At 32.8% G+C, this 20,839-nt stretch overlaps 1 protein-coding gene and 1 long non-coding RNA gene across 2 annotated transcripts; one reads left to right on the forward strand and one right to left on the reverse strand.

Annotated features, from left to right (window-relative positions):
• Positions 1 to 4,724: 4,724 nt before the first annotated feature.
• Positions 4,725 to 7,239, forward strand: LOC126745549 (uncharacterized). Its single transcript, XR_007663583.1, has 2 exons — positions 4,725 to 5,014; positions 7,003 to 7,239. It is a non-coding gene; the product is annotated as an uncharacterized LOC126745549 (long non-coding RNA).
• Positions 7,240 to 13,241: 6,002 nt separating this feature from the next.
• On the reverse strand, positions 13,242 to 18,862 carry LOC126745547 (protein Mpv17-like). Its single transcript, XM_050453428.1, has 2 exons — positions 18,332 to 18,862; positions 13,242 to 13,951 (listed from the first exon to the last, which is right to left on the reverse strand). Exons 1-2 carry the CDS (start codon positions 18,515 to 18,517, stop codon positions 13,607 to 13,609), a joined length of 531 nt encoding a protein of 176 aa, XP_050309385.1. The 5' UTR covers positions 18,518 to 18,862; the 3' UTR covers positions 13,242 to 13,606.
• Between the last annotated feature and the right edge of the window lie 1,977 nt (positions 18,863 to 20,839).

Below are 20,839 nucleotides of genomic sequence, written 5' to 3' on the forward strand. Positions count from 1 at the left end.
GCATCCACCTGCACTACTCCAAAAGACTTTTAATTTAAGGTATCACAAAAAGGCTGGTGCCATCGGGCCCAAGGGGTGCTCATTCTATAACTAAAATACGGTGGTTGTAGTTCCCCCTACCTGTATACGTTGTTTTCTAACTTTTTTAGTTTCATAGATATTTGCATTGAAAGTTTTCAAATTGACACCCTGTATAATAATAATTATTATAATAGGCCTTTATTTTTAACTCGGCGAAGTTCAGCATAGCTGTTATTAACCGAGCATATATACAAAATACATAAGATTAAATTTACACATTGGCAACTTAAGGTACTAACTAAGCAATGATACTTTTGTAATTATAAAGCTATACAGAAGGTAACACAAGCGTAAGAATGACATTTTATAAAATCACAAAAAAATTTTGACATTCTATGGCGTAAGTATATTGCTTTTATCAACTAACAATTTAAACATGGCTAAGTAAGTGTTGCTTATATTTTTTCTTAAATGTCAAACATGGTAGGTCATACAGTTTGCGAAAAATATCAGTGTTGGCTAACTTAGGTGAAAAATAGGAAAACGAACGTTGGAATATTTTTTCTTAAATGTCAAACATGGTAGGTCATACAGTTTGCGAAAAATATCAGTGTTGGCTAACTTAGGTGAAAAATAGGAAAACGAACGTTGGAAGAGTTCTATTCTATGCATAGGAACATCAAATAAATCATTAAAGCGCGTGTCTCTGTTATGAAGAGTATTTCTTTTATTAAGCTTATCAAATAGATAGCCTGGACAGGAACTATCAAGTAACCGTTTTGCTAGGCAACTCAGGTAAAACCTCTGACGATCACATATTTTCAACCAACCAAGTTGTTTTTGAGTGATATATTCTCTTACACTTACCCCAAAAATGAACCGTACACAAGCATTTTGTATTTTTTGATGCCGGTATTTTGAATTTCTATTAAGAAAAGACCAATAAACTGTGTCACCATAATTGCAGTGTGATAAAACAAGCGATTCCATTAACTTTATTTTCAGGTTTGTGTTAGTAATTTCCCTACTCTTGTACAAATTTTTCAATGCACAGAAAGATTTTTGGACCACCTTCACAACCTGACTTTCAAACTTTAGGCTCTCATCAACTATAATACCTAAGTTTTTGTATTTATCTACATTTGGCAATGGTATATTATTTAAAGTTATTATAATATTATCCTAGTAGTAGTTATTATAACAGTATATTTAATACGAAATAGCCCCACCCATTTAAAAAAAAATCCTTTTTTTATTAACATATTTTCTCCGATATTATTAAAAATAAAATTTACCATTACCTTACCTTTTTGGCAAAAGCCGTTAAATTCTAATTGCCCCAAGTCTGGACTCTGAATGTGAAAGCCCTTTACGAACGTCAACAGGCAACGCGAGTATCAACAGGTAGCGCGTAAATAACGGATAAGAGAGACGCGTGTTTAATATCTTCTTCAGCTATGCCGGAGCTTTTGGTAGCTATGGAGGAAACGCGGCTTGTGGCGTCCCGACGCTGATGGCCTGTTTTATAAAGCTAGTTTGGCGGCGCAGGACAAAGTCGGAAGAAGTTTACAGACGCCAGCCGACACTATCCGGTGGGCAGCGGAAAATAGCGTTAATGAGCGCAATTTTTTTTCTACCTTGTTAGGTACTCACTTAGAATTAGAAATTTGAATGAGAAATTTGAGGCAAATTAAATGCCAGGCCGCGTTATTTCCAGGGTGGCTCTCGTAAGGCCGGTTTTGATAAATCCGATGGGGGTGGTGAGATTAAATGTTGCGTAAGCAAGTAATGCGATTTAGTTGCTTGTAAATTAGACACCTGACGTCGATAACATTAGAAAACACCAATTAAATCAGATCATTTATTGGTAACAATATTTTTTAATAATAAACGCCTATAAGGAAGTATCGACTAATTATGATTTTTGAATGCCAAAATAATTTAAATAGTACCTCCCAAACGAGAATTAAAATAACCAGGAACTGTTATTAAAGAGACTAGACAAAGAACTCGCATCAAGCTAAAATCGATCTAAATTAACTCAACAGGAATGTATTGGAACCTACTTTAAATAATAACTTAAGAGACATCAACATCAATGATATACGGATACTATTCCAGAGCCAGCTCAAATGCTACATATGTATGGTCCATACTAATGTATGGGATATGTTTCGTTCTCTCTCCTTTTGTTACTTTTGCTAATTTTACTTATTTTTAGTTAACATAAGTTTTCTTTTTATAAAGTTTAAGATATTTAATAATTAGTTCGGTAATACATACTTTGTTTATTTTGGTTTATTTACATTGATTTTGCATATAAAAGTTCACCCAGTATAACACACGCGTTTCTTGGTAAATTGTTAATATTTAAACTCGACCTATCTTACATTTCCTGACTCTCTTACTCCAATGTTCCTTCCATAAAGCCTTGCTCTTTTATCCTACTTACCTTATGGACCCCTCGGGGCGAGAGGAGTAAGCTATTTGACCGAGGTCATACGCTAAAAACTTAAAATACGGAACAGGTGTGCGATGCCGGAAAGCAGTAGTACTACGGCAATTATTGAATCGGTACCTAAATCTCATGCGAGATAATACCGAAGTGCATCACGTCTTTAATGAAAGCTGATTGGGGTGTTCCTTATATCAACATCCTTTACTTCATTTCTTACTAGGGTAACTCGAGTCCTTTTTTTTTCCTTTCACGTTAAATTGTGTCTCTTCTTATTTTGTTTCTATTTTATTTCACTCATTGCATAGTCACTAAGGGTGTGCGTCGAAAACGGAGGGATCACCTTATTTCAGTGTGACTGCAGCAGCGCCCCTATTTTTTTACAGCCTGGCCTTGATAACTTGATAAATAATTAAGATCGAAATAACCTTGATTTAAGTAATTAAACATATATTATAAACAGGCCCGAAACAGGATAGGACTTTGGCCCTTAAAAGCAGCAACCATTATGTCTTGAAGCATTTATAATATGACATATGCTAACGTATGCTAAGACAAATGCAGCAGCAGTTTTAAAAGGGAAAATAGAAGACCGTAGAAGAGTCGGTAGAAGACAAGCCTCGTCCCAGTAAACACTTATACATATTCATGGGATGCCTCTTGGATATTAATATCCCTATATCTTAAATATATATTATTATGTAATCTAAACAATTTTATATTTTTTTAGTAAAAGACTTTTCTAACGTTTCTGTTTTTTTTTAAATTTGTAGTTTCTCTAAGAACAGTACATTCCCAAGTAAGTACTTTTAAGCACATTCTAATATAGAACAAAATTTAAATTTGGCGCCTTATTAAGCCGTTTAGTTGTACTCCATGACATGGAGAGGTCGTTGTTGTCGTCGATTCTCTCTGTTATTGCAAGCACATTCAGGGTGGGACGTTCAGCAGGAAGTTCCTTCTACGCAGCTTCTACTCCTTGACATTTAGATGGCACCACTAAGAATGCAAAATTACTTTACCGAGGCTGCACGGACTGTCAAGCATCAAATTATGTCATAAAATGCGGCAGAAGTCAGATCAGAAGTATTAATCTATGGATATTCAGTTCATTGCGCTGTTGTGAATGATATGTTCTGTATCCTGCATTTTCTTTTTAGATTTGGACAGTTTAATTCCTAGCAAGAACTAATTTTTTGTAATAAATAACTGACTTTTGTTTTGCGAGTTTAGATTTCGTCCTTATATCGGTGTTTTGTGATCGCGACGGTAAGTAAAAGTGATTTTAAATTGGAGGCTTTTGACTGGACTCCCTCAACTTTAGCTTCATTCTAACGTGCCACAGTATAGTGCTGCAAGAAGGTTAGTACCTCAATTATATTTAAAGTTCCTGATGATGTAAAATCTTTCCGTAAAAAAACTTCCACTCAAAAATAGAAACTGATGCCCATGCGAGTAATAATGGTATTTTGTTTTAGAAGGAGTAATGGCTTAACGCAAAAATTACACAATGGACACGAAAAAATATTTAGATTATATAGTGGTTGCGCCAAGCCCCTGAAAGGCTAAAATGTGAAAAATAAAAATCTTCACTGTATCATATAAAACTAAAAGTGATTGTTTCTAAATTCGTCATTGTATAATTTTTCTACCACATTTATATCTGAAACACGTAAATATTGTTGGCCCATAAACATCCACTGGACAGCTAATAAGTCTGCCGGACATTTATAGTACTATCCAAAGGACGTCTATGAGATCAACTTGGATGATCCCATTTGTGGTCCGTACTGTTCCAAAAGCACGTCCCAAAGATTTCATGAGATGTAACGGGACGTCCCTGGGATTAATTCTATGTCCGACTTATGCTGACTGAGGTGGTTAAGAAATCTCAGAGAGTGAACAACTCTTAAGACACATAAAGCACAGCTCGCCATTGCGATTGCCAACATCAGAAAGACCTGATACGTCATCAGAAGAAGATGGTTAGCTAAGAACTGTCTAGGCAAAAGTATAGAACGCAGCATTATCTGTGTCCACAGGATAAAAACCTGTTTAGAAAGATATTTTGTAAGTTCAGGTTTCTTATGCGGAACTGGTAAAGAGCTAGGCATTGAGAAGTCCACTGTATTTCGCACTGTGCGAATTAAATATGCGTGGTAAAAGAAATAATTCAGCATGATTCGCCATTGGATTTAGTTTGCTAAAAGTCATCATGTCATCGTGGAACCTAAAGAACTGTGGACAAGACAGTTTAGACTTAATGTATCAGGTCTTATCAGACCTTTTCGGAATCTCTTGACGCAGACGTAGACATGGCCTACAATTGACTATTGTCAAAGCAAAGGGTAATAATCGAGCAGTGTTTTGGACACCTGAAACGACGCTTTCCTATATTGAAAATTATTGTTAGATGACACAGATATCAGCCTGACAAACTGCCTGCCAAATTTTGCTATTTGCAATACTGAAAAAGCCAGAGTATCTGCTAATCTCCAAATATCTGCTTTTTATGAAGCAATTGCTTGCAGGAATAAGGTAATCATAGTTTATAGTTGCCCCCTGTTATTAAGTTAATACTAAAAATTCACTTTCCGATATTCCAATAATAAAACACGGAAAAAAACGTGAATGCCTATAAAAGCCGATTTTTTTACAGCAAACGTGTAAATTTGCAGTGACGCTAAATAGAAATCAGGTTTTAAAATGCCATTAACACTAGTGCTAACGCGAAACGGAAATATATGAAAACCATTAAAGCCTTTTTTATCCTCGTAGTTTGAATATTCCCGATTTTCCCTACTTCCTTGCATCGACTGTCAATAGTGCTTACATTTATTAGTCCTCATCAGCAATAACTGAGTAAACTTTTAAATATTCGGTGGGTCTATAAGAGGAAGCGTGTTTCGTAATATTTTAGCCAGTGTTGCAACTTATACCAAAACAAGTCAAAAGTAAGGCAAAGGAAATTGAAGGAAGTAGAAAAGATGTCCATGTTTTGGGGACGAGTGATAAATATTCAGATTATAAATTTAAAATTATTGGAGAGAACGAAAAGTGTATGTAACATATTGTTAGGGAAGAAACATACATGGAATTCCACTTTGGGGAGTTGTAAGGCAAGGCGTTTTAAATGTGTTTTTTATCATTCGAAAACAGTGCGATTTATTCTAAATATAAAGAGGAGACTTGTTGTTGTTGTTGTCCACACCTTATTATTGAGAAAAAAATATCACTCTGGCACCTTTCTCTATATTAAAAAGCGACTCGAGTCCCCCAAGATACACGTCATATCCTTAATTTGCTCCTGCCAGTCCCGAAAACTGCCGGGATTTATACGGGACTACATACGCACACAGAACACGTGGCTTACAAAAGCATTAGTTATTTATGATACTCGTGTTGTATAAAATAAATGTAATAAATGCCGGAAAAGGATGACCCTAAATCTGGAAAAGAAATAAACATTAAATGACATTTTCAAGTAATAGCAAATGCCCCAAAGGGCCATTTAAGAAATGGGATTTTGCAGAAAAAATAGTTAAGTATTGTTTGCATTGTTGGATCTTGACAGATGCGAAGAACACATGAATGGTTAAAATCGATTGCAATTATTTTCGCAGTATGATCGTTATTTTACCGCTTTAAAGTGATTATTAAGTTATTTTAGATAATTTGTATAAAATCTTCACAAAAGAAAAGCAGTGTCTCATTCCAATGAATTAGATCCAATGAACATTGATGTACATCCTACGATTCGACCCCAAAAGGCATATTAGATATGCATTTTTGTTCCAGCACGGATTTTTCAATTTTCAAATACGACAATTATGCAGGTTTATAAAACCCCCAACGTGAAAATGTGCTTATAGCTAAATCTGAAAGTGACTTTCCTATTCCGACTGGTTCATGGATCTTAAAATTTAAGAAATTTTTTTTTAAGAAGGTTTTTTGTGGGAATAGTTAAAAATACTACCCATTGATTTTTTGGAAAAATTTACCACCTTACTATTTTATCTAATTCTGCCACTGCATGCATGCCATTGCAAGTATCCAATATATACCATCAACAATTGGCTTTCTTGGGTGCCGAAAATACCTATGCATTAACACGCAAATTATAGACAAAGCATTAAGATAACGATGATGCATCACTGATTCTCCGATTCTCCACTTACCTTACCCAACCACTGAGTGGAATCTCTATGAGCATTAAAAAAATCTCACAAATTCCAACCCCACCCACCGGGGACCGGGGCTGTATTTTTTGATATAAGCAAGGCCTTCGATAAGATTTGTCACATCGGTTTATTACATAAACTAGTCTCTGCCCGTTTTTCCCACTACCTTATCAAACTTGTCATTCAATTTTGACCAATCGATCGTTTAGTGCCTGTACAGACGGATTTGCATCCACCCACTGTTCTATAAGAGCAGAAGTTCTTCAAGATTCTCCTCTATCCTCTTTATAGTTCAATATCTTCATGCGTGACTTACAAAGACTATAATATATTAACGTGCTTTAGATTGACAATGAACGATGACAACCATTATCACTACAAAAAGTTGGACCACTGGATGCATCGATAGAGAGAGTATTTTTTACCAAGGCGAAGTGCATATCACCTGGTCATCTGAAATGGGGAGCCACCAATCCCAAGGCTCCAGGACCTGCAACTTTGCATGTGGTCTTAGTACTGAAGTATTTATTGTACATATAATATATATTGTAGTATTATATTAAATTCCGCCTTAGATATTAACATCTATATTTATATAGAATAAGAATAGGGATAATTAATACATTCTTATCCAACATATTAAAATGTGAGTTTTACAGCTTTCATACATCCTTGCTGGTCCTCTCTCGATTGTCAGCCATTTCTAGATACGTTCTAGAAATGGCTGACAACTTACTTACTCTAGTTAGTAGAGGAAGAAGTAGGAGAAACGCTATTGTTCTCTTTTTATCTTGTGACTTAGACTTATTATTGCAAGTTAGAACATTAATTTCGCATCCAAGAACACCGTTTGACGAGCCGGTATATTCTGCTGTCTAATAATCGAATCTATTTACCAAAAATCCAATTACAATTAATTAAACTTAGTTAATATATAACAATTGTCATTCTTATACCAATATTATAGTTTTTTTAAGCAAATTCAATACTAAAATGTTAATTTAAGATTTGGTGTGATTTTGATAGCGTCAAACATGCCCGATATATTTTGATCCAGCGTTAAGACTTCTTTTTTGAGTTGTCTTTGAGTCTTCTAAGAGTTCTTTTTTGTAATTCTAGTAATTTGTGTAATCTGTGTCTACTAACTTTTGTATGAAAATTAATTCAAATGTAAATTACATAATTGCTTAAGACTTCTTATTGTGAATGTAATATTTGTAATCATTATCATTTCATCCTACAATTATTATCAATCAATCTTTTTTGCAAGGGCAATATTATTAATAGGAAAATTATCAACCAATTTATTAAAACCTTAATCCATGGCTTAAACAATACGTTATATTGTTGCAGACCTTCCATTTGTTTGATGAATAAAAATAATGATTTGCATATAAAGCGACAGAAAGCAAATTGCAATTAACTGATTTTTTATCTTGCTTTACATACATACATCAGGTTGTTTCAAAAAGTTGTTGCCGAATGTTTTCATTAATTTAACACCCTAAAGGTATTTCATTATATATTTAAATCTCGTATAAAATAATTAGTGATGAAACAAATATTGATGTAGAGATGATATTGAATATTGATGAGTAACAATATAATTTTACATAATCATATCATATAAGTAATTTATATATATCGGATTTTCTTCATTAGCAACGTTGGTCGTTTTCCATCGGTCAGCGTTAGGTTGACGCTATTTTCAAACAAGTTTGGATGAGTTTCTCCTGATATCCTTCCTATTCTGTATGGCAGTTCCGGAATGAAACGTTTCCTGGTAGATGGATTTTGGGAAGGAATGTTATCGAATGACCCGCGGGATCTCCCGATTTATCTCCCTCTGATTTTTTTGTGGTACTAACCAATATTGTCGCACAAACATAAGCGAATGATAAATGAATATGAATACCTCCTCCGATAAGAAGTTGAAATAATAGTGACCGAATTTATGTGTGCAAATGTCCCAAAAATAAAAGTATACAGGTTGGGGAGTCGTCATTATGTATAGAGAGGTGCTTAAAGTCGAAATATGGCAACACGCACGCACTCGGTTGCTACGTCAATGTTTTTCACTTCCACTTTTCATTTTTTTTCAAATACCGGGAACAGTTTTAAGATCCATACCCAAATCTTCTTTAACACTTCTACTTGATCGTGTTAAGTCCTTTTCCAGGGCTCTACAAATCATTTCTTCCAATCGTTCTTGCTCCTGGATCCTGTGGATAAAAGGTTTTTGCACTTTATTGTGCATTGCACATTTAAAATTGTTTTTTCGCAAGTATGTAATTGAAAACAATTCCGTACTGCCGAATCGCCTCCATACTCCGTATAAGACCGTTTAATAATATCAACTTTTTAACAACGCAAGAGTATTTACAGCCATAACGCATTGAAAAAAATATATAGAGCTTTAGAATGTAATAGTGCAGTCAATGCGTAATCTTCAATTCCCCAACCTGTTTATGTTAACCTTACCTTATGGCCTGTTTTCAATGGTCCACTTTACTGTATATAATAAAAATAAATTATTTGGAATGGCGTATTTAGGGAAGCAGAAGAACCCTCACGATAGTACTGAATGATCCTTCTGTTAATTTGCTTATACTCTATTGACAAGACAAATACAAAACCAAATAAATGACAAAATCACCAAAACGGGGTAATTAAATTAATTTTTAAATTTCCTCTTTATTTCAAAATTAAAAATACAACCATTTATTGCCAGACTTTTGATTGAACTACCAAAATTTGCTTACATTATTTCATAATAAATCATTGTTAAATAAATTAAAAAAATATATTTAAATATAATATTTGCCATAAAGTTTGTTGCCCTTAATTTAACTGACAGTATAAATAAGATATTATACATAATTGGGTCGACGAACATTATTTATTTTAAAAGTAATTTACAAAGTAAATGAAAAACCGAAACGCCCGAAGTGACATATTTTAATTAAACGATTATTTACAATTCAGCAATTTCCGATTAAAACTAATCGGCTATTTATATGTGAAAGGTTAGCAATGATTTATTTTATCAAAGTTTATTAGCATCACGGAAATTACTAAAACGTGTAAGTGGAAAGTGTGACCCGTTACCATGCATATGACCTAAAAAATTTATTTATCCATTAAAAAAATATTATATAATTACATTTTTACTTTAGCTTTAAAAATAACATAAAACCATAAAGCCTATAATGCTTTATGCGTTTAAATAGAATAAAAATCGCTTTTTATCATGCAGAAGTTTGTAGTAGCCTCAAATCTTTTCTGCTGAAGATGCTGACATAACTGACGAAACTTGTGTAGAGCGTTAAATAAAGTAACTTGAAGAAGTGGTTCTTCATCAAATTGCGATTTGTTGCAAATGTATTTTTCGCTTTGATATTTTGGCACTAACTTGTCTCTAACAAAAGAAATATTCAGCTAAGACCACCCCGCTTTTTACAGGCTCGCAATAAGAAAAAAGGCGAAACTATATTGGCATTTTATTTTTCTGGATAAGAATTCCTATACAATTACTCTATTTAGGAGGAACTTTATTGGAGAGTTAAATGTTATGCAATCCCTTTTGGCCTCTGTATGATTTCATATAATTTAAAAAAGGAGTTTTTGAATCTACTATGAACACTGGAAAAGAACTTTTTTTAATATAAAGTGGTAGTCACGTAAATATTTAAGGACATTTGTATAAATTAAAAAGTGACAACGGAACACTCATTTTACATACATAGTATAATAAAATCCAATAAAACCTACGAAACAAGAGGGAAACTAATTTAGGCGTAAAATATATCGCTGTGCACAGCTACACGCCGTAAAATAATGAATCCCGTTTTATCGAACTACTCTCCTCTTCTTGCCATATTATTGTGCTCCGGATTAGTTGTTCGATAAATCCGAATTCAGTTTAAATGTTTGATTGAATTTTAACGCCGAACAACATTCGGGTTTTTGTAGGCGCGCTTTTTGTTTAGAAGAAAATCGTTTATTAGGACATGAATCACTTTATTGACATTTAAAATTTAATTATTGATATTCAATATTTGGAAATTAATTGATATTATTCATAGTTAATTTTATAAGAAGCAAAGGCAATAAACAGTAGAAGAGCAAGTAACCAATCTTCAAAACAAGACATTTTCCTAAGGATATACGTTTTTTGCACCTCCATATTTCAAGAAGCGGGTAAACACATAATCCTATATATAACCCCATATTTAACGATTCGCTTAATGTAGCATCAAAACTTTACCGATTCTCACTTCTGATCACCTAAGTTCAGGCAATAAAAACGAATCACGTAGCTACAGTGAATTCTTGGGAAATTCCATCAAAGAAATTTAATCAAGGTCCCATCTGTGAAGAAACCAAGTCTGATATATTTTCCAAATTGCTAAAAAACCACTCCAATTACATTCAACCAAACGTCTCCCCCTAACGAGATCAGAGAGTTCTCAATCGTCTGAGGAGGAACGACTTTAGAATATGCGTCCCTTTCCTGAAGAACCAGCTCTACAAGGCCAGAGTATCAATACTTTCACTTAGTATTAGACTCGGGATTTGTTGTTTAAGGCTGATATGCACAACCGATACTTTGCAAGACTTAAGATTGTCCAAAATAGGATCTTCTATATCATTAACTCCACTTTGTACTGGGACTTAGTTAGATACGTAAACTGCAAGACAATAGGCGATACTGTTTGATTGAAAAATTGATTTATACTATAAAAGTGACGTAATACCCAACAAAATAAATAACTCATTATGAATTCGTCACAACAATACAGATTTTACTTAAAATATTCAAACAAATATGAATTTAAAAAAAAATGAAACAAACCTAAATGTTAGTGGTACAAGAAATATTGTTTGTAACGTATATGGAATTCAAAATTCGACACCGGTAGAGCTGTTTTCCTTGACTAATTTTGTTTATACCAAACTTGTTATAGAATAAGCTATTCCAAAAATAAGACTTGAATATTAGTGAATTTATCATTGGTTTATCTTTTACTATATTGCTTTACAATTTAGGGCTCCACATTCACCATTCTCTAAATACAACCTACACAAACATGGATTGTAGGCCTAATTTTCCTTTTCCTTTAGTCGACACCTCTTTCAATACACTCAGCACTATATCATTATGCTTGCTATTTAAGTTTCCCCTTCAACCTCCTATTCTAAGTCGTTCATTTATTTACCTTATTGATTAGTCAATCGAGGCGAGCAATTTATCGCCTTTACGTGATGTCATGTATACTGCCATACGAGATGGTTGAGAATTTCAGTGCAGTATTTTCAAATGGATAACTCCGCCTTACAACAAAGGAAAACTCCCTAGCATTCTCGCGGAGAGCTTTATTATTCCAATAACTTCCTTGTTTCGGAAAATAGCTGTTTATACAAATTTAGACGAAAATTGTAAAATATACGATGTTGCGTTACGTTAAATGTAAAATATATTCGTGCTAAGGCGTATATTATTGTAGCTAAAATAGGGAATTTGATATGTATTGCACATTTTTGGACGAATTTTACTGAACCTAAGGTCTGAACTCCTTGAAGGGTAAAGGGGTAATTAGTTTTTAAAATATGTTTTATCCCGGATAGATAAAACGATCCCGATTACTATGGAAACAGGAAATTCTTAATAAAAAAATGCCAATCAGGGATCTGCCTTATGCCCTGTTTTGTTCCTCCCTTCAATGATTTTCCTGTCATTATTTTTAAAGATCATCAGCATCTCCTCCTTCGGGGATGATAGTATAGTCCTTTGGCATCATAGGGAGCAAACCCACCTCAAAAAATTTGTAAAGAAAGACTTGGAGATAATAAAAAACTGGCGCAGTTCTAATACTTTTAAATTGAACATTACTAAGACCAGTATAATTAACTCAAAGGGAGATTTGCTTGATGCATCTATTGTAAACTAGGACTACCGCCTAAGATACGGTTGCCACATCTCAAAACTGTGTGGAAAGCATTGGATTGTTTGCTGTAATATCCTACATGCCCAAGTGTGTTGCCACGCCTGTATATTTCATTGTCGAGACCCGAGATATGGTATTGCTTGCTTTTGGAGCTGCTGCAACTTGGGTCTATTTCACTTCAATATTCTACAGAAAAGACGTGTGAAAAGTCTTTGTGGTTTGACTCATATATTTTTGAAAATACAGGGATCGAAGTTGCTAATCCCTACCACTCATACTTAGTGACAATTAGGACGAGGAGCATACACTATGTCCCCTTGCCCCTTCCTTTATCTGCATTAACAAAAATTTCTATTTTTTCCAAGAACATCTTCAATAGTTCACTACTGAATTAGCAAAACTCGAATGGTCATGTGGCGTTTAGGAAAGAGGTCACCCTTCTGATACCTCTTTCCTATTTTGGGAATAGACAAGGATTCAGAATCTTCAAATTTACTTCGTTATTACTATTTTATCATTAATCTTTGTCTAAATCTAGTTTCTTAATATTAAAAAAAAAAAATTACTATTCATAAGAATTTGTTAAACTGTGCGTGTATTAACAATTAACGATTCGGTTGTTCGAAAAAAACACTGTTTATTTTATAACTAAATTTATTACACAAATGCTATACAAAAATGATGCTATAAATAAGTGACTGAAGGATTTTACTCTGTAACTAATTTTGTTTAGTAAAATAAAATGCTTACACGGCTAAAATAAATCTGTTGACATTGTTGGTGTCACCAAAACAAACTAAACTGACATTAACCAGTATATTTACTTACGCATGCTTAAGCATACTAACGAAATTCAAGATAAAACAGAACAAAAACATTAAAGAGCAACATTTTCCGGTCGTCCTACATACTAATACACTTTCCTCGAAATATGTTTACGTACTTTAAACTTAAAGCACCAAAAATGCAACACAATATTTTTAAATCCTAATTAAATAATTTCAACTATGAGTTTTCCATGAAAGATACGTATTCCACAGAATAGCTACACTTTGCACAACAAGAACTTGATAATTTAAAGGAACTACGTAGAAGTTAATAAGCTGCACGGCAGGCCATAACTTCCAATTGGCTACCAGTAAATCCTTATAATTAGAAGACAATTCTTTTTTAATTAAATCAAAAGATCGTCCATTAAGTAAATTAATATTTGTTATAAATACTGCTAAAAAACTGGGAGCGAAGAGTAGTTGATCACATGCAACTTTCTTGAGGGTGAGTGCTGGGGACATTTGAGTTCCGAATTTTCTGGCTAGTAGCTTATACCAGAGGCTTAAAGTTGGGCCCTGCAAGACAAACAAAAATTATATATAAGTAGATTATAAAAAAATTTGAAACAGTTTACAATTTTTTTTTTTTGATTTTCTGGGTTAAATGGAAAAATAGTATCATAACCTCAGCTCAATTTTAGACAGAATCTCAGTATTCACTTTAAAAATTATAATCAAATTATGGTTTTGTATCTTAGCATATTTATTACAAAAGTTGTTGAGGCTAGGCAGGTCCTAAATAAAAGAGAAGATTGGCTTGGCCACTTTTGGGTGTATGAATTTATCCACCTTGACAACCAATTCTTGTTAGCAGAACTTAAAAAGAATATACAAATCATGCTATTAATTAAAACTACTCTGAATCTGAAACAGGCAATGCTATTGGCTCTGGAGCTACATCTTTCATGCCTCTATATGATGGTATTGACTATTACCACAGATGAAATTTAAAAAAAAATTGCTTTTATTACACACAGCTTTAAAAGTTCTAGTTTTTTGGAATTCGAAATTCAGCAGCTACATTTTAATATAAAAAATGATCTGATTCTGACAAATCCTTGTTGAGTGGTAAAGATATAATTAGAAACATTAGATTTTATGCATATTTTCCTTCAAAGAATATGTAAAAAGGTCATTTCATATTAGAAACAGCTGCAAGAAAATATTTAAGCATTGAGGAAGCTCAGTATGCCTAATCAATTTAAATTAAAAGATTTTATCCTCAACAACACTGCATATACCAGGGACATAAGTCAGTCATTATAATTTTGATTTGTAAAATTAGGATTCTTAGTGTTTCCAAATATTAGCGTCAGGACTAATTATATTTAAATTCTAATATTTCCAAAACCTCCACTTGGTGGTTGCTGGGAGAAAATCATATTATGTGGCTCTGAAGTTATGTAGGCATCTTCTAATAATGTGAAGAAAACTAATAAGCACTTTTATTAGGTTACCAAGATGAGTTTTTTCTTTTAAAAAAACATAAAACATAAGATGAAATTAAAGAAAATATAATAATGGTAAGAATAATTCTTTATTTGCCTAATTACATCACAATTTTTGTAGATTAAACTAAATTAAAATGTATAAATAATATGATAGAAATTACAAATAATGTAATATCATGCACACCACATACAATGTGCTAAAATACAGAATAAAGATTTAACAAACAACAAGTACCTATATAATGTTTATTCTGAAAAGTTAAAAAAATAAAAGCACTTTCCTTTAAAAAGAAGGATAATAATAAGAACTTGATTGCTTTTTTTTGGTTGGTTTATTAACCCATTCGTTCCCATTGTACTCATATGAGTACAGTGAACAAAAAGACCTAGTGCTGACATATATTTTTGAATTTTGAAATTTCCGTGAAATATAGGGATCTATAAACAAGTATAATTTCATGTAGACGTTTAAAAATGTGGTTATCGCGATGCAGAATTTTGTTGTTGTTGATTTTGATAGTCAGTGTCCAACTAGTGTTAAAATCCTGTGACTGCCCAACATAAGTTATTGTTTTTTGTTACCATTTGATAAATCACTAGGTTTCATTGTTGATTATAATGGTCTTAGGGAATCATAAAACGTATTTGTTTTTGTAAGCCAGTAATATTACAATTCTGTTGTCACAAAATGGCCTCCTGAACCTTACTGTACTTATTTGAGTACAGTGGGCACTCAGTGTCTATTTTAGGAAAAATGTTTTGGGTCCTAATTTTTATAAAGTAAAAAAATTTATCTGTGATAAAATATGGTCTGATAAATTGTTACAAAAAAACATAGAAAATATGTCTTTGGCTCTGTCGCCCAACAATATTTTTTTTATTGCTAGAACTGATAACAAAAAATGGATTTTGATGATGATGCCTATGTGCCAATTCCCACCTCAAATTTTTATGGTAAAAGGTATCAAAGGCTTGAAGCTGCCCTAGAAGATATCTGTTCCACAAATAAGAACGTTCCAGCTGATATAATTATAATACCACCTGATCCTGACAGTCAGACTGACGAAGAGGATATAGATGATGATTTGATTGAAGAGAATGAAGTAAGCCAGTTTCCTAGGGATATCCCAGGTCAAATTGAGGTACACTATGTGGATGAGAATGAAGATACTAATGATGAAGAAATGGATATGCCGTCATCTGTTTTGCGCCAAAATCTACTAAAAGGCTCTGCAGCTATCAAACTAGAAGATGCTGGTCAATCGTTGCGAAAAAAAGAAAAATCCAGTGAACCCAGATGGACTGAAAATATTATTGATATATCTTTACCATAAACGCCTGGGGCCGCTGATCGGTTAGAAATAGTCAAAAGCGACTTACAGGATTGTACTCCAATTGAAATCTTAATCTTAATCTGAAAAAATATTTGCTGACAAGATTGTAGACCATATTGTACATGAAACAAACTTATATTCCTCTCAAAAAAATAATCATGCCTTTTTAGTTTCTAGAGCTGACATAAAATTGTTCCTTGCAATTTTGTTATTTACTGGATATCACAAGCTTTCCCGTGAGCGTCTCTATTGGAGCCTTGATGAAGACGCTGACGTGCCCTTTATAGCAAATTCCATGTCTAGAAATCGTTTTCAAGATATAAAGAGATGGCCAATAATAATAATTTGGACGGGAATGACAAACTAGCAAAATTGCGCCCTTTGGTAGATCTTCTAAGTCAAAATTTTTTGCAATGGGGCATCTTTCACGAGGAGCTCTCAATAGATGAAGCTATGGTGAAATATTTTGGGCACCATCCCTCAAAACAATTTATAAAAGGCAAGCCTACCCGTTTTGGTTATAAGGACTGGATGTTGACCAGCTCCACAGGATATTGTTATTCCTTTGATACGTATTGCGGTGCCAAATCGTCAAATCCCGCTTTAGCTTCAAAATTACCCTTAGGATCAACGGTAGTATTAGACCTATTAGAAAACATTGCAGTCCCTTCGGACCATACTGTGTTCTTTGACAACTACTTTACTAGTTTTGACCTTCTAAAGACACTTAGAGAAAAAGGCCAGAGGACCACAGGCACTATTAGGGAAAATAGGACCAAAAAATGTCCACTGACGAACAACAAACTATTTCAGAAAAAGGAACGTGGTTCTTATGAATATAGGTATGATAGTGATTCTCATGTTTTATTTGTAAGGTGGAAGGATAATAGCGTTGTAACTTTAGCGACAAATTATGACAAATTTGAACCTTTGTCAAGAGTCAAACGTTGGTCAACTGCTGCAAAAGAAAAAATTGATGTTCCTCAGCCATTTTTATTTCAAACTTACAACCAACATATGGGAGGCGTCGATCTACATGACAAGCAGTCAGCAATAATTACCGAATCAATATTCGCGGTAAAAAGTGGTGGTGGTGCCTGTTTACCCATATGGTGAATGTCAGTTGTAAATTCATGGAGATTACATCAATTATCCTCAGCAGAAAAAATGGATTTGCTTGGATTCCAAAGACAAATTGTGTTGCATTACTTGAATTGTTTTGGCAAATCACGGTTTGTGAAACAGAAACCTGCTGCTCAAGTTCTTCAAACGATTAGACAACACGAAGGTGGTCACTTGCCACTCAAACTGGAAAAGCAATTAAAGTGCACTGTGTGTCATCAAAGAGCTAGATGGGCTTGCATAACATGTCAAGAACCTGTTTTATAATGTATCACTCTCATTAAAATAAGTTTTCTTTTGTAAAATAAAAAAGTTGTTTTGTCTGCCAAGTTACCATTATACTCATTTGAGTACATATCTATATCTAAGTTATCTTTAGAATTAAAATATAGGTTTTATATATTGTTTTGTTAAGAATATAGATATTATCATAATGACATGTATTTTTTTTATTTTTTTGACTAAAAGGTACCGTGGGATGTGAGATGTGTGAGAGTAGTTTTAAGATTTATTTGTTATAGGACTCACACATTAAGTACCTATAGTAATTACTCTGATATTGATTAACATTTTAAAATCTTAGAATTAGAAAAGAGACTATAATAATAAATAATCTCTATAACTCTCCAGGTCTATTCTGTAAAGCTTGTTTTACCTGTCTGCAAACTTAGAAATCATGACTTGTCCTATATACACAGCTGATAGATATTCACAAAGTTTATGAATGAGAGAATTCTTCTAAAGGTTGGTTTGTGAATAAGCCAGATAAAATACTTTTGGATGGTGTAAAACCAAACATAACTGACTTAGAATCTCGGGACAATCAGAAGTTCAGAAAACGAAAGAGTGGGGTCAAAAATTAATATTTTAAAAACCGAAAATTGTATAATTAGCTAGCCTATCTATTAAATAGAATTAATATTCGGAGGACCAATGTTTTATTATTTCTACACTTTATGGTGTTAAAATGTACACATGTAAGTACTTACCACAAATGCCACACCAAGGAAAACAAACTTAGCAGTCCTTTGAACTTTGTATTCCTTAAAAGACTTTTTTTCAACAACTGTTTGAGCTAAAACATCTCCAACTCCCATTAAAAGCCCGGTTTGTGCTGCTTGAATTACTACAAAATGGTTTTTTAATAAATGCCGGTAAGTTCGTAATAACGACATATTGTGATATTACTGGAATTGGAAGTTTTCTTATGTAAATGCAATTATTCTAGATATACTATGCTCAATTCTGGATATTCTAGATAATACTTGTAATAGAAACATTCAAAATTTATCAGGAAAACAGATGTTCAACAATACAATCACAATATCACATAAATAACAACATCGTTGCCAATTCCTTCAATGGCTTTCCTTAGGGTACGTTTGCAGGCTCATGCACTTGGGGCAAATCAGATTATCAAATTTAGTTCGCTATTTATACGTTAAGTTTGTTTTTTCGCACAGTTTTTTAGCACTATTCAACTAAGACCAAACTGAAATAGAAATAATGAATGATGAAATTCTTAATACGATTGCATTATATACTTGTTTCAGGCGTTGGTCAAACCCTTTCTAGTTTTTACATAACAAGAATTAAAATATATACAATGCCAAGAATGGCATATATTTTTAAATTTACATTTTAGAACTTTTACAACGCAGTAGCAAAATTCCCGATCATCATTTGCTATTTGCATATTGCTAGAAAGATAACTAAGGATCTTATTCCTGCAATTGATCCATTGACTTTCTTACAAAATTCTAATGTAGGAGAAACATTTGTATTATTTCATACTAATGTGATCGACCTTGATATATATATAATATTTAACAATAAACGTAAACGTTTTTAAAGTAGATTTGTTCAAATTTAGCTTTGTCCATGGAATATTTTATTGTTTTGACAATAAAGCATATTTTGATTTGATTTCAAAGTAGTTCAAAAATTAATAACTTAACTGAATTAAATTAGGAGAAAAAAAGAAATGAAAAAAACCAGAAAGAAGCAGAAACTATAGCTAACAACAACTATAACTATAGAAACTATAAGAGTACTATGTGTATCATGCTAATCAAGTGACGTTCACGTTTAATTTTATTACAGGGTTTATTTCTATTTGTTCTAAGGAAAGTGGATTATAGATTTTTGCTGAAGTATATGTTAAAGTTTTTTGACATTCTGTCTTTGTAGCCTTTGAGATAGTTACATTTTTACTTAAGACTTGTCTAGTGTTCTGATTGTGAGTATAAATCTCCTTTAGATCTGATTAAATCTGATCACAAAGCTGCGATTCCTTATAATTACCTGAATATATTCCTTATAAATACCGGAATATTTAGACAGGCTAAAAAAACTGCAGTAGCCTTGTTCTTAAGTTGTTGGCGTCAAAACTGAAATGTAAAATATTAACTATGTTTATTTATACTAGAGAGTATTCCTGGCGTATAAAAATACAGAGACTTGGCTAGTGTGGATCACTGTCATCATGCACGGCAGATTTATCAATTAAACCTACACCAAACTGGTCTAGGTCATCTTATAAGATTTTACTTTTTCAGTAGTTCATGAAAGTTTTGCTTACACACACATATTTTATACCTTCTCAGCTTCATTACCAGGAATGTATGTTTTTAGCAATAGCTAAAATTTATTTCAGTTGAGCTTGAGAGCAAACCAAGAAACAAAACAGCCTCTAAATCCCTTGAAACTCAAGACACACATTATGATATTTGATCAGTATCATAATATGTAACACTGAGACTGTACCTCAGGTATTAAGAAAAACAAAACAGCAGAAAATGAAATGTTTACAAGGTGTTTCAGGGTATTGTTCAGTAGCAAAAAGTTCATACATATATGATATGTGTTATTGAGAGAATTGATGTGCCTGTCTGTTTTAAAAAAGTATGTCCCCAAAATATTTGTATGAACTTACAAGTAGGGAGACATGCAAGCCTGATTTTAAAATAAATTTACCAAGCTCCTTTATCTTTGCAAAGATTCTAAGACATAGGCTATTAAAAAAGGTCTATTTGAAATATAGTGAACACAATCAATTAACCTAGAGGACTAATTAGATCAATACAAACAAAATCTAGTGGTAAGAATCATTAATATCCCTTATCAAATATCACTTTATGTTAAATGTTTTTCAAGCATCTGTTTCTTATAGATATAATCTTTAATTAGTAGTCACTCTGTGTGTAAAATATATCCCTAAATATAATAAATTTTAGAAAACATATTTCTTTAGGAACATATGTATATTTATTATTTGATATTACCATTATTTTCAAGACTTAGGTACCCTATATATTTTAATAATTATAAAATATTTCATATAAGTAATTCTCTACTTTGATTTAATTTTAGCTATATTTGCTTCTAAAAGCTCCAATTCCTTTTGCTTGTTCTTCTCAAATTCATTCAATAATAAAATTTCTAATTGTTTATACCCCTTCAAAATCTTCTCAATGCCCTCCTCTCCCACAGCCATA

This window comes from Anthonomus grandis, chromosome 16 (genome assembly GCF_022605725.1).
Source record: "Anthonomus grandis grandis chromosome 16, icAntGran1.3, whole genome shotgun sequence".
Lineage (NCBI taxonomy): Eukaryota > Metazoa > Arthropoda > Insecta > Coleoptera > Curculionidae > Anthonomus > Anthonomus grandis.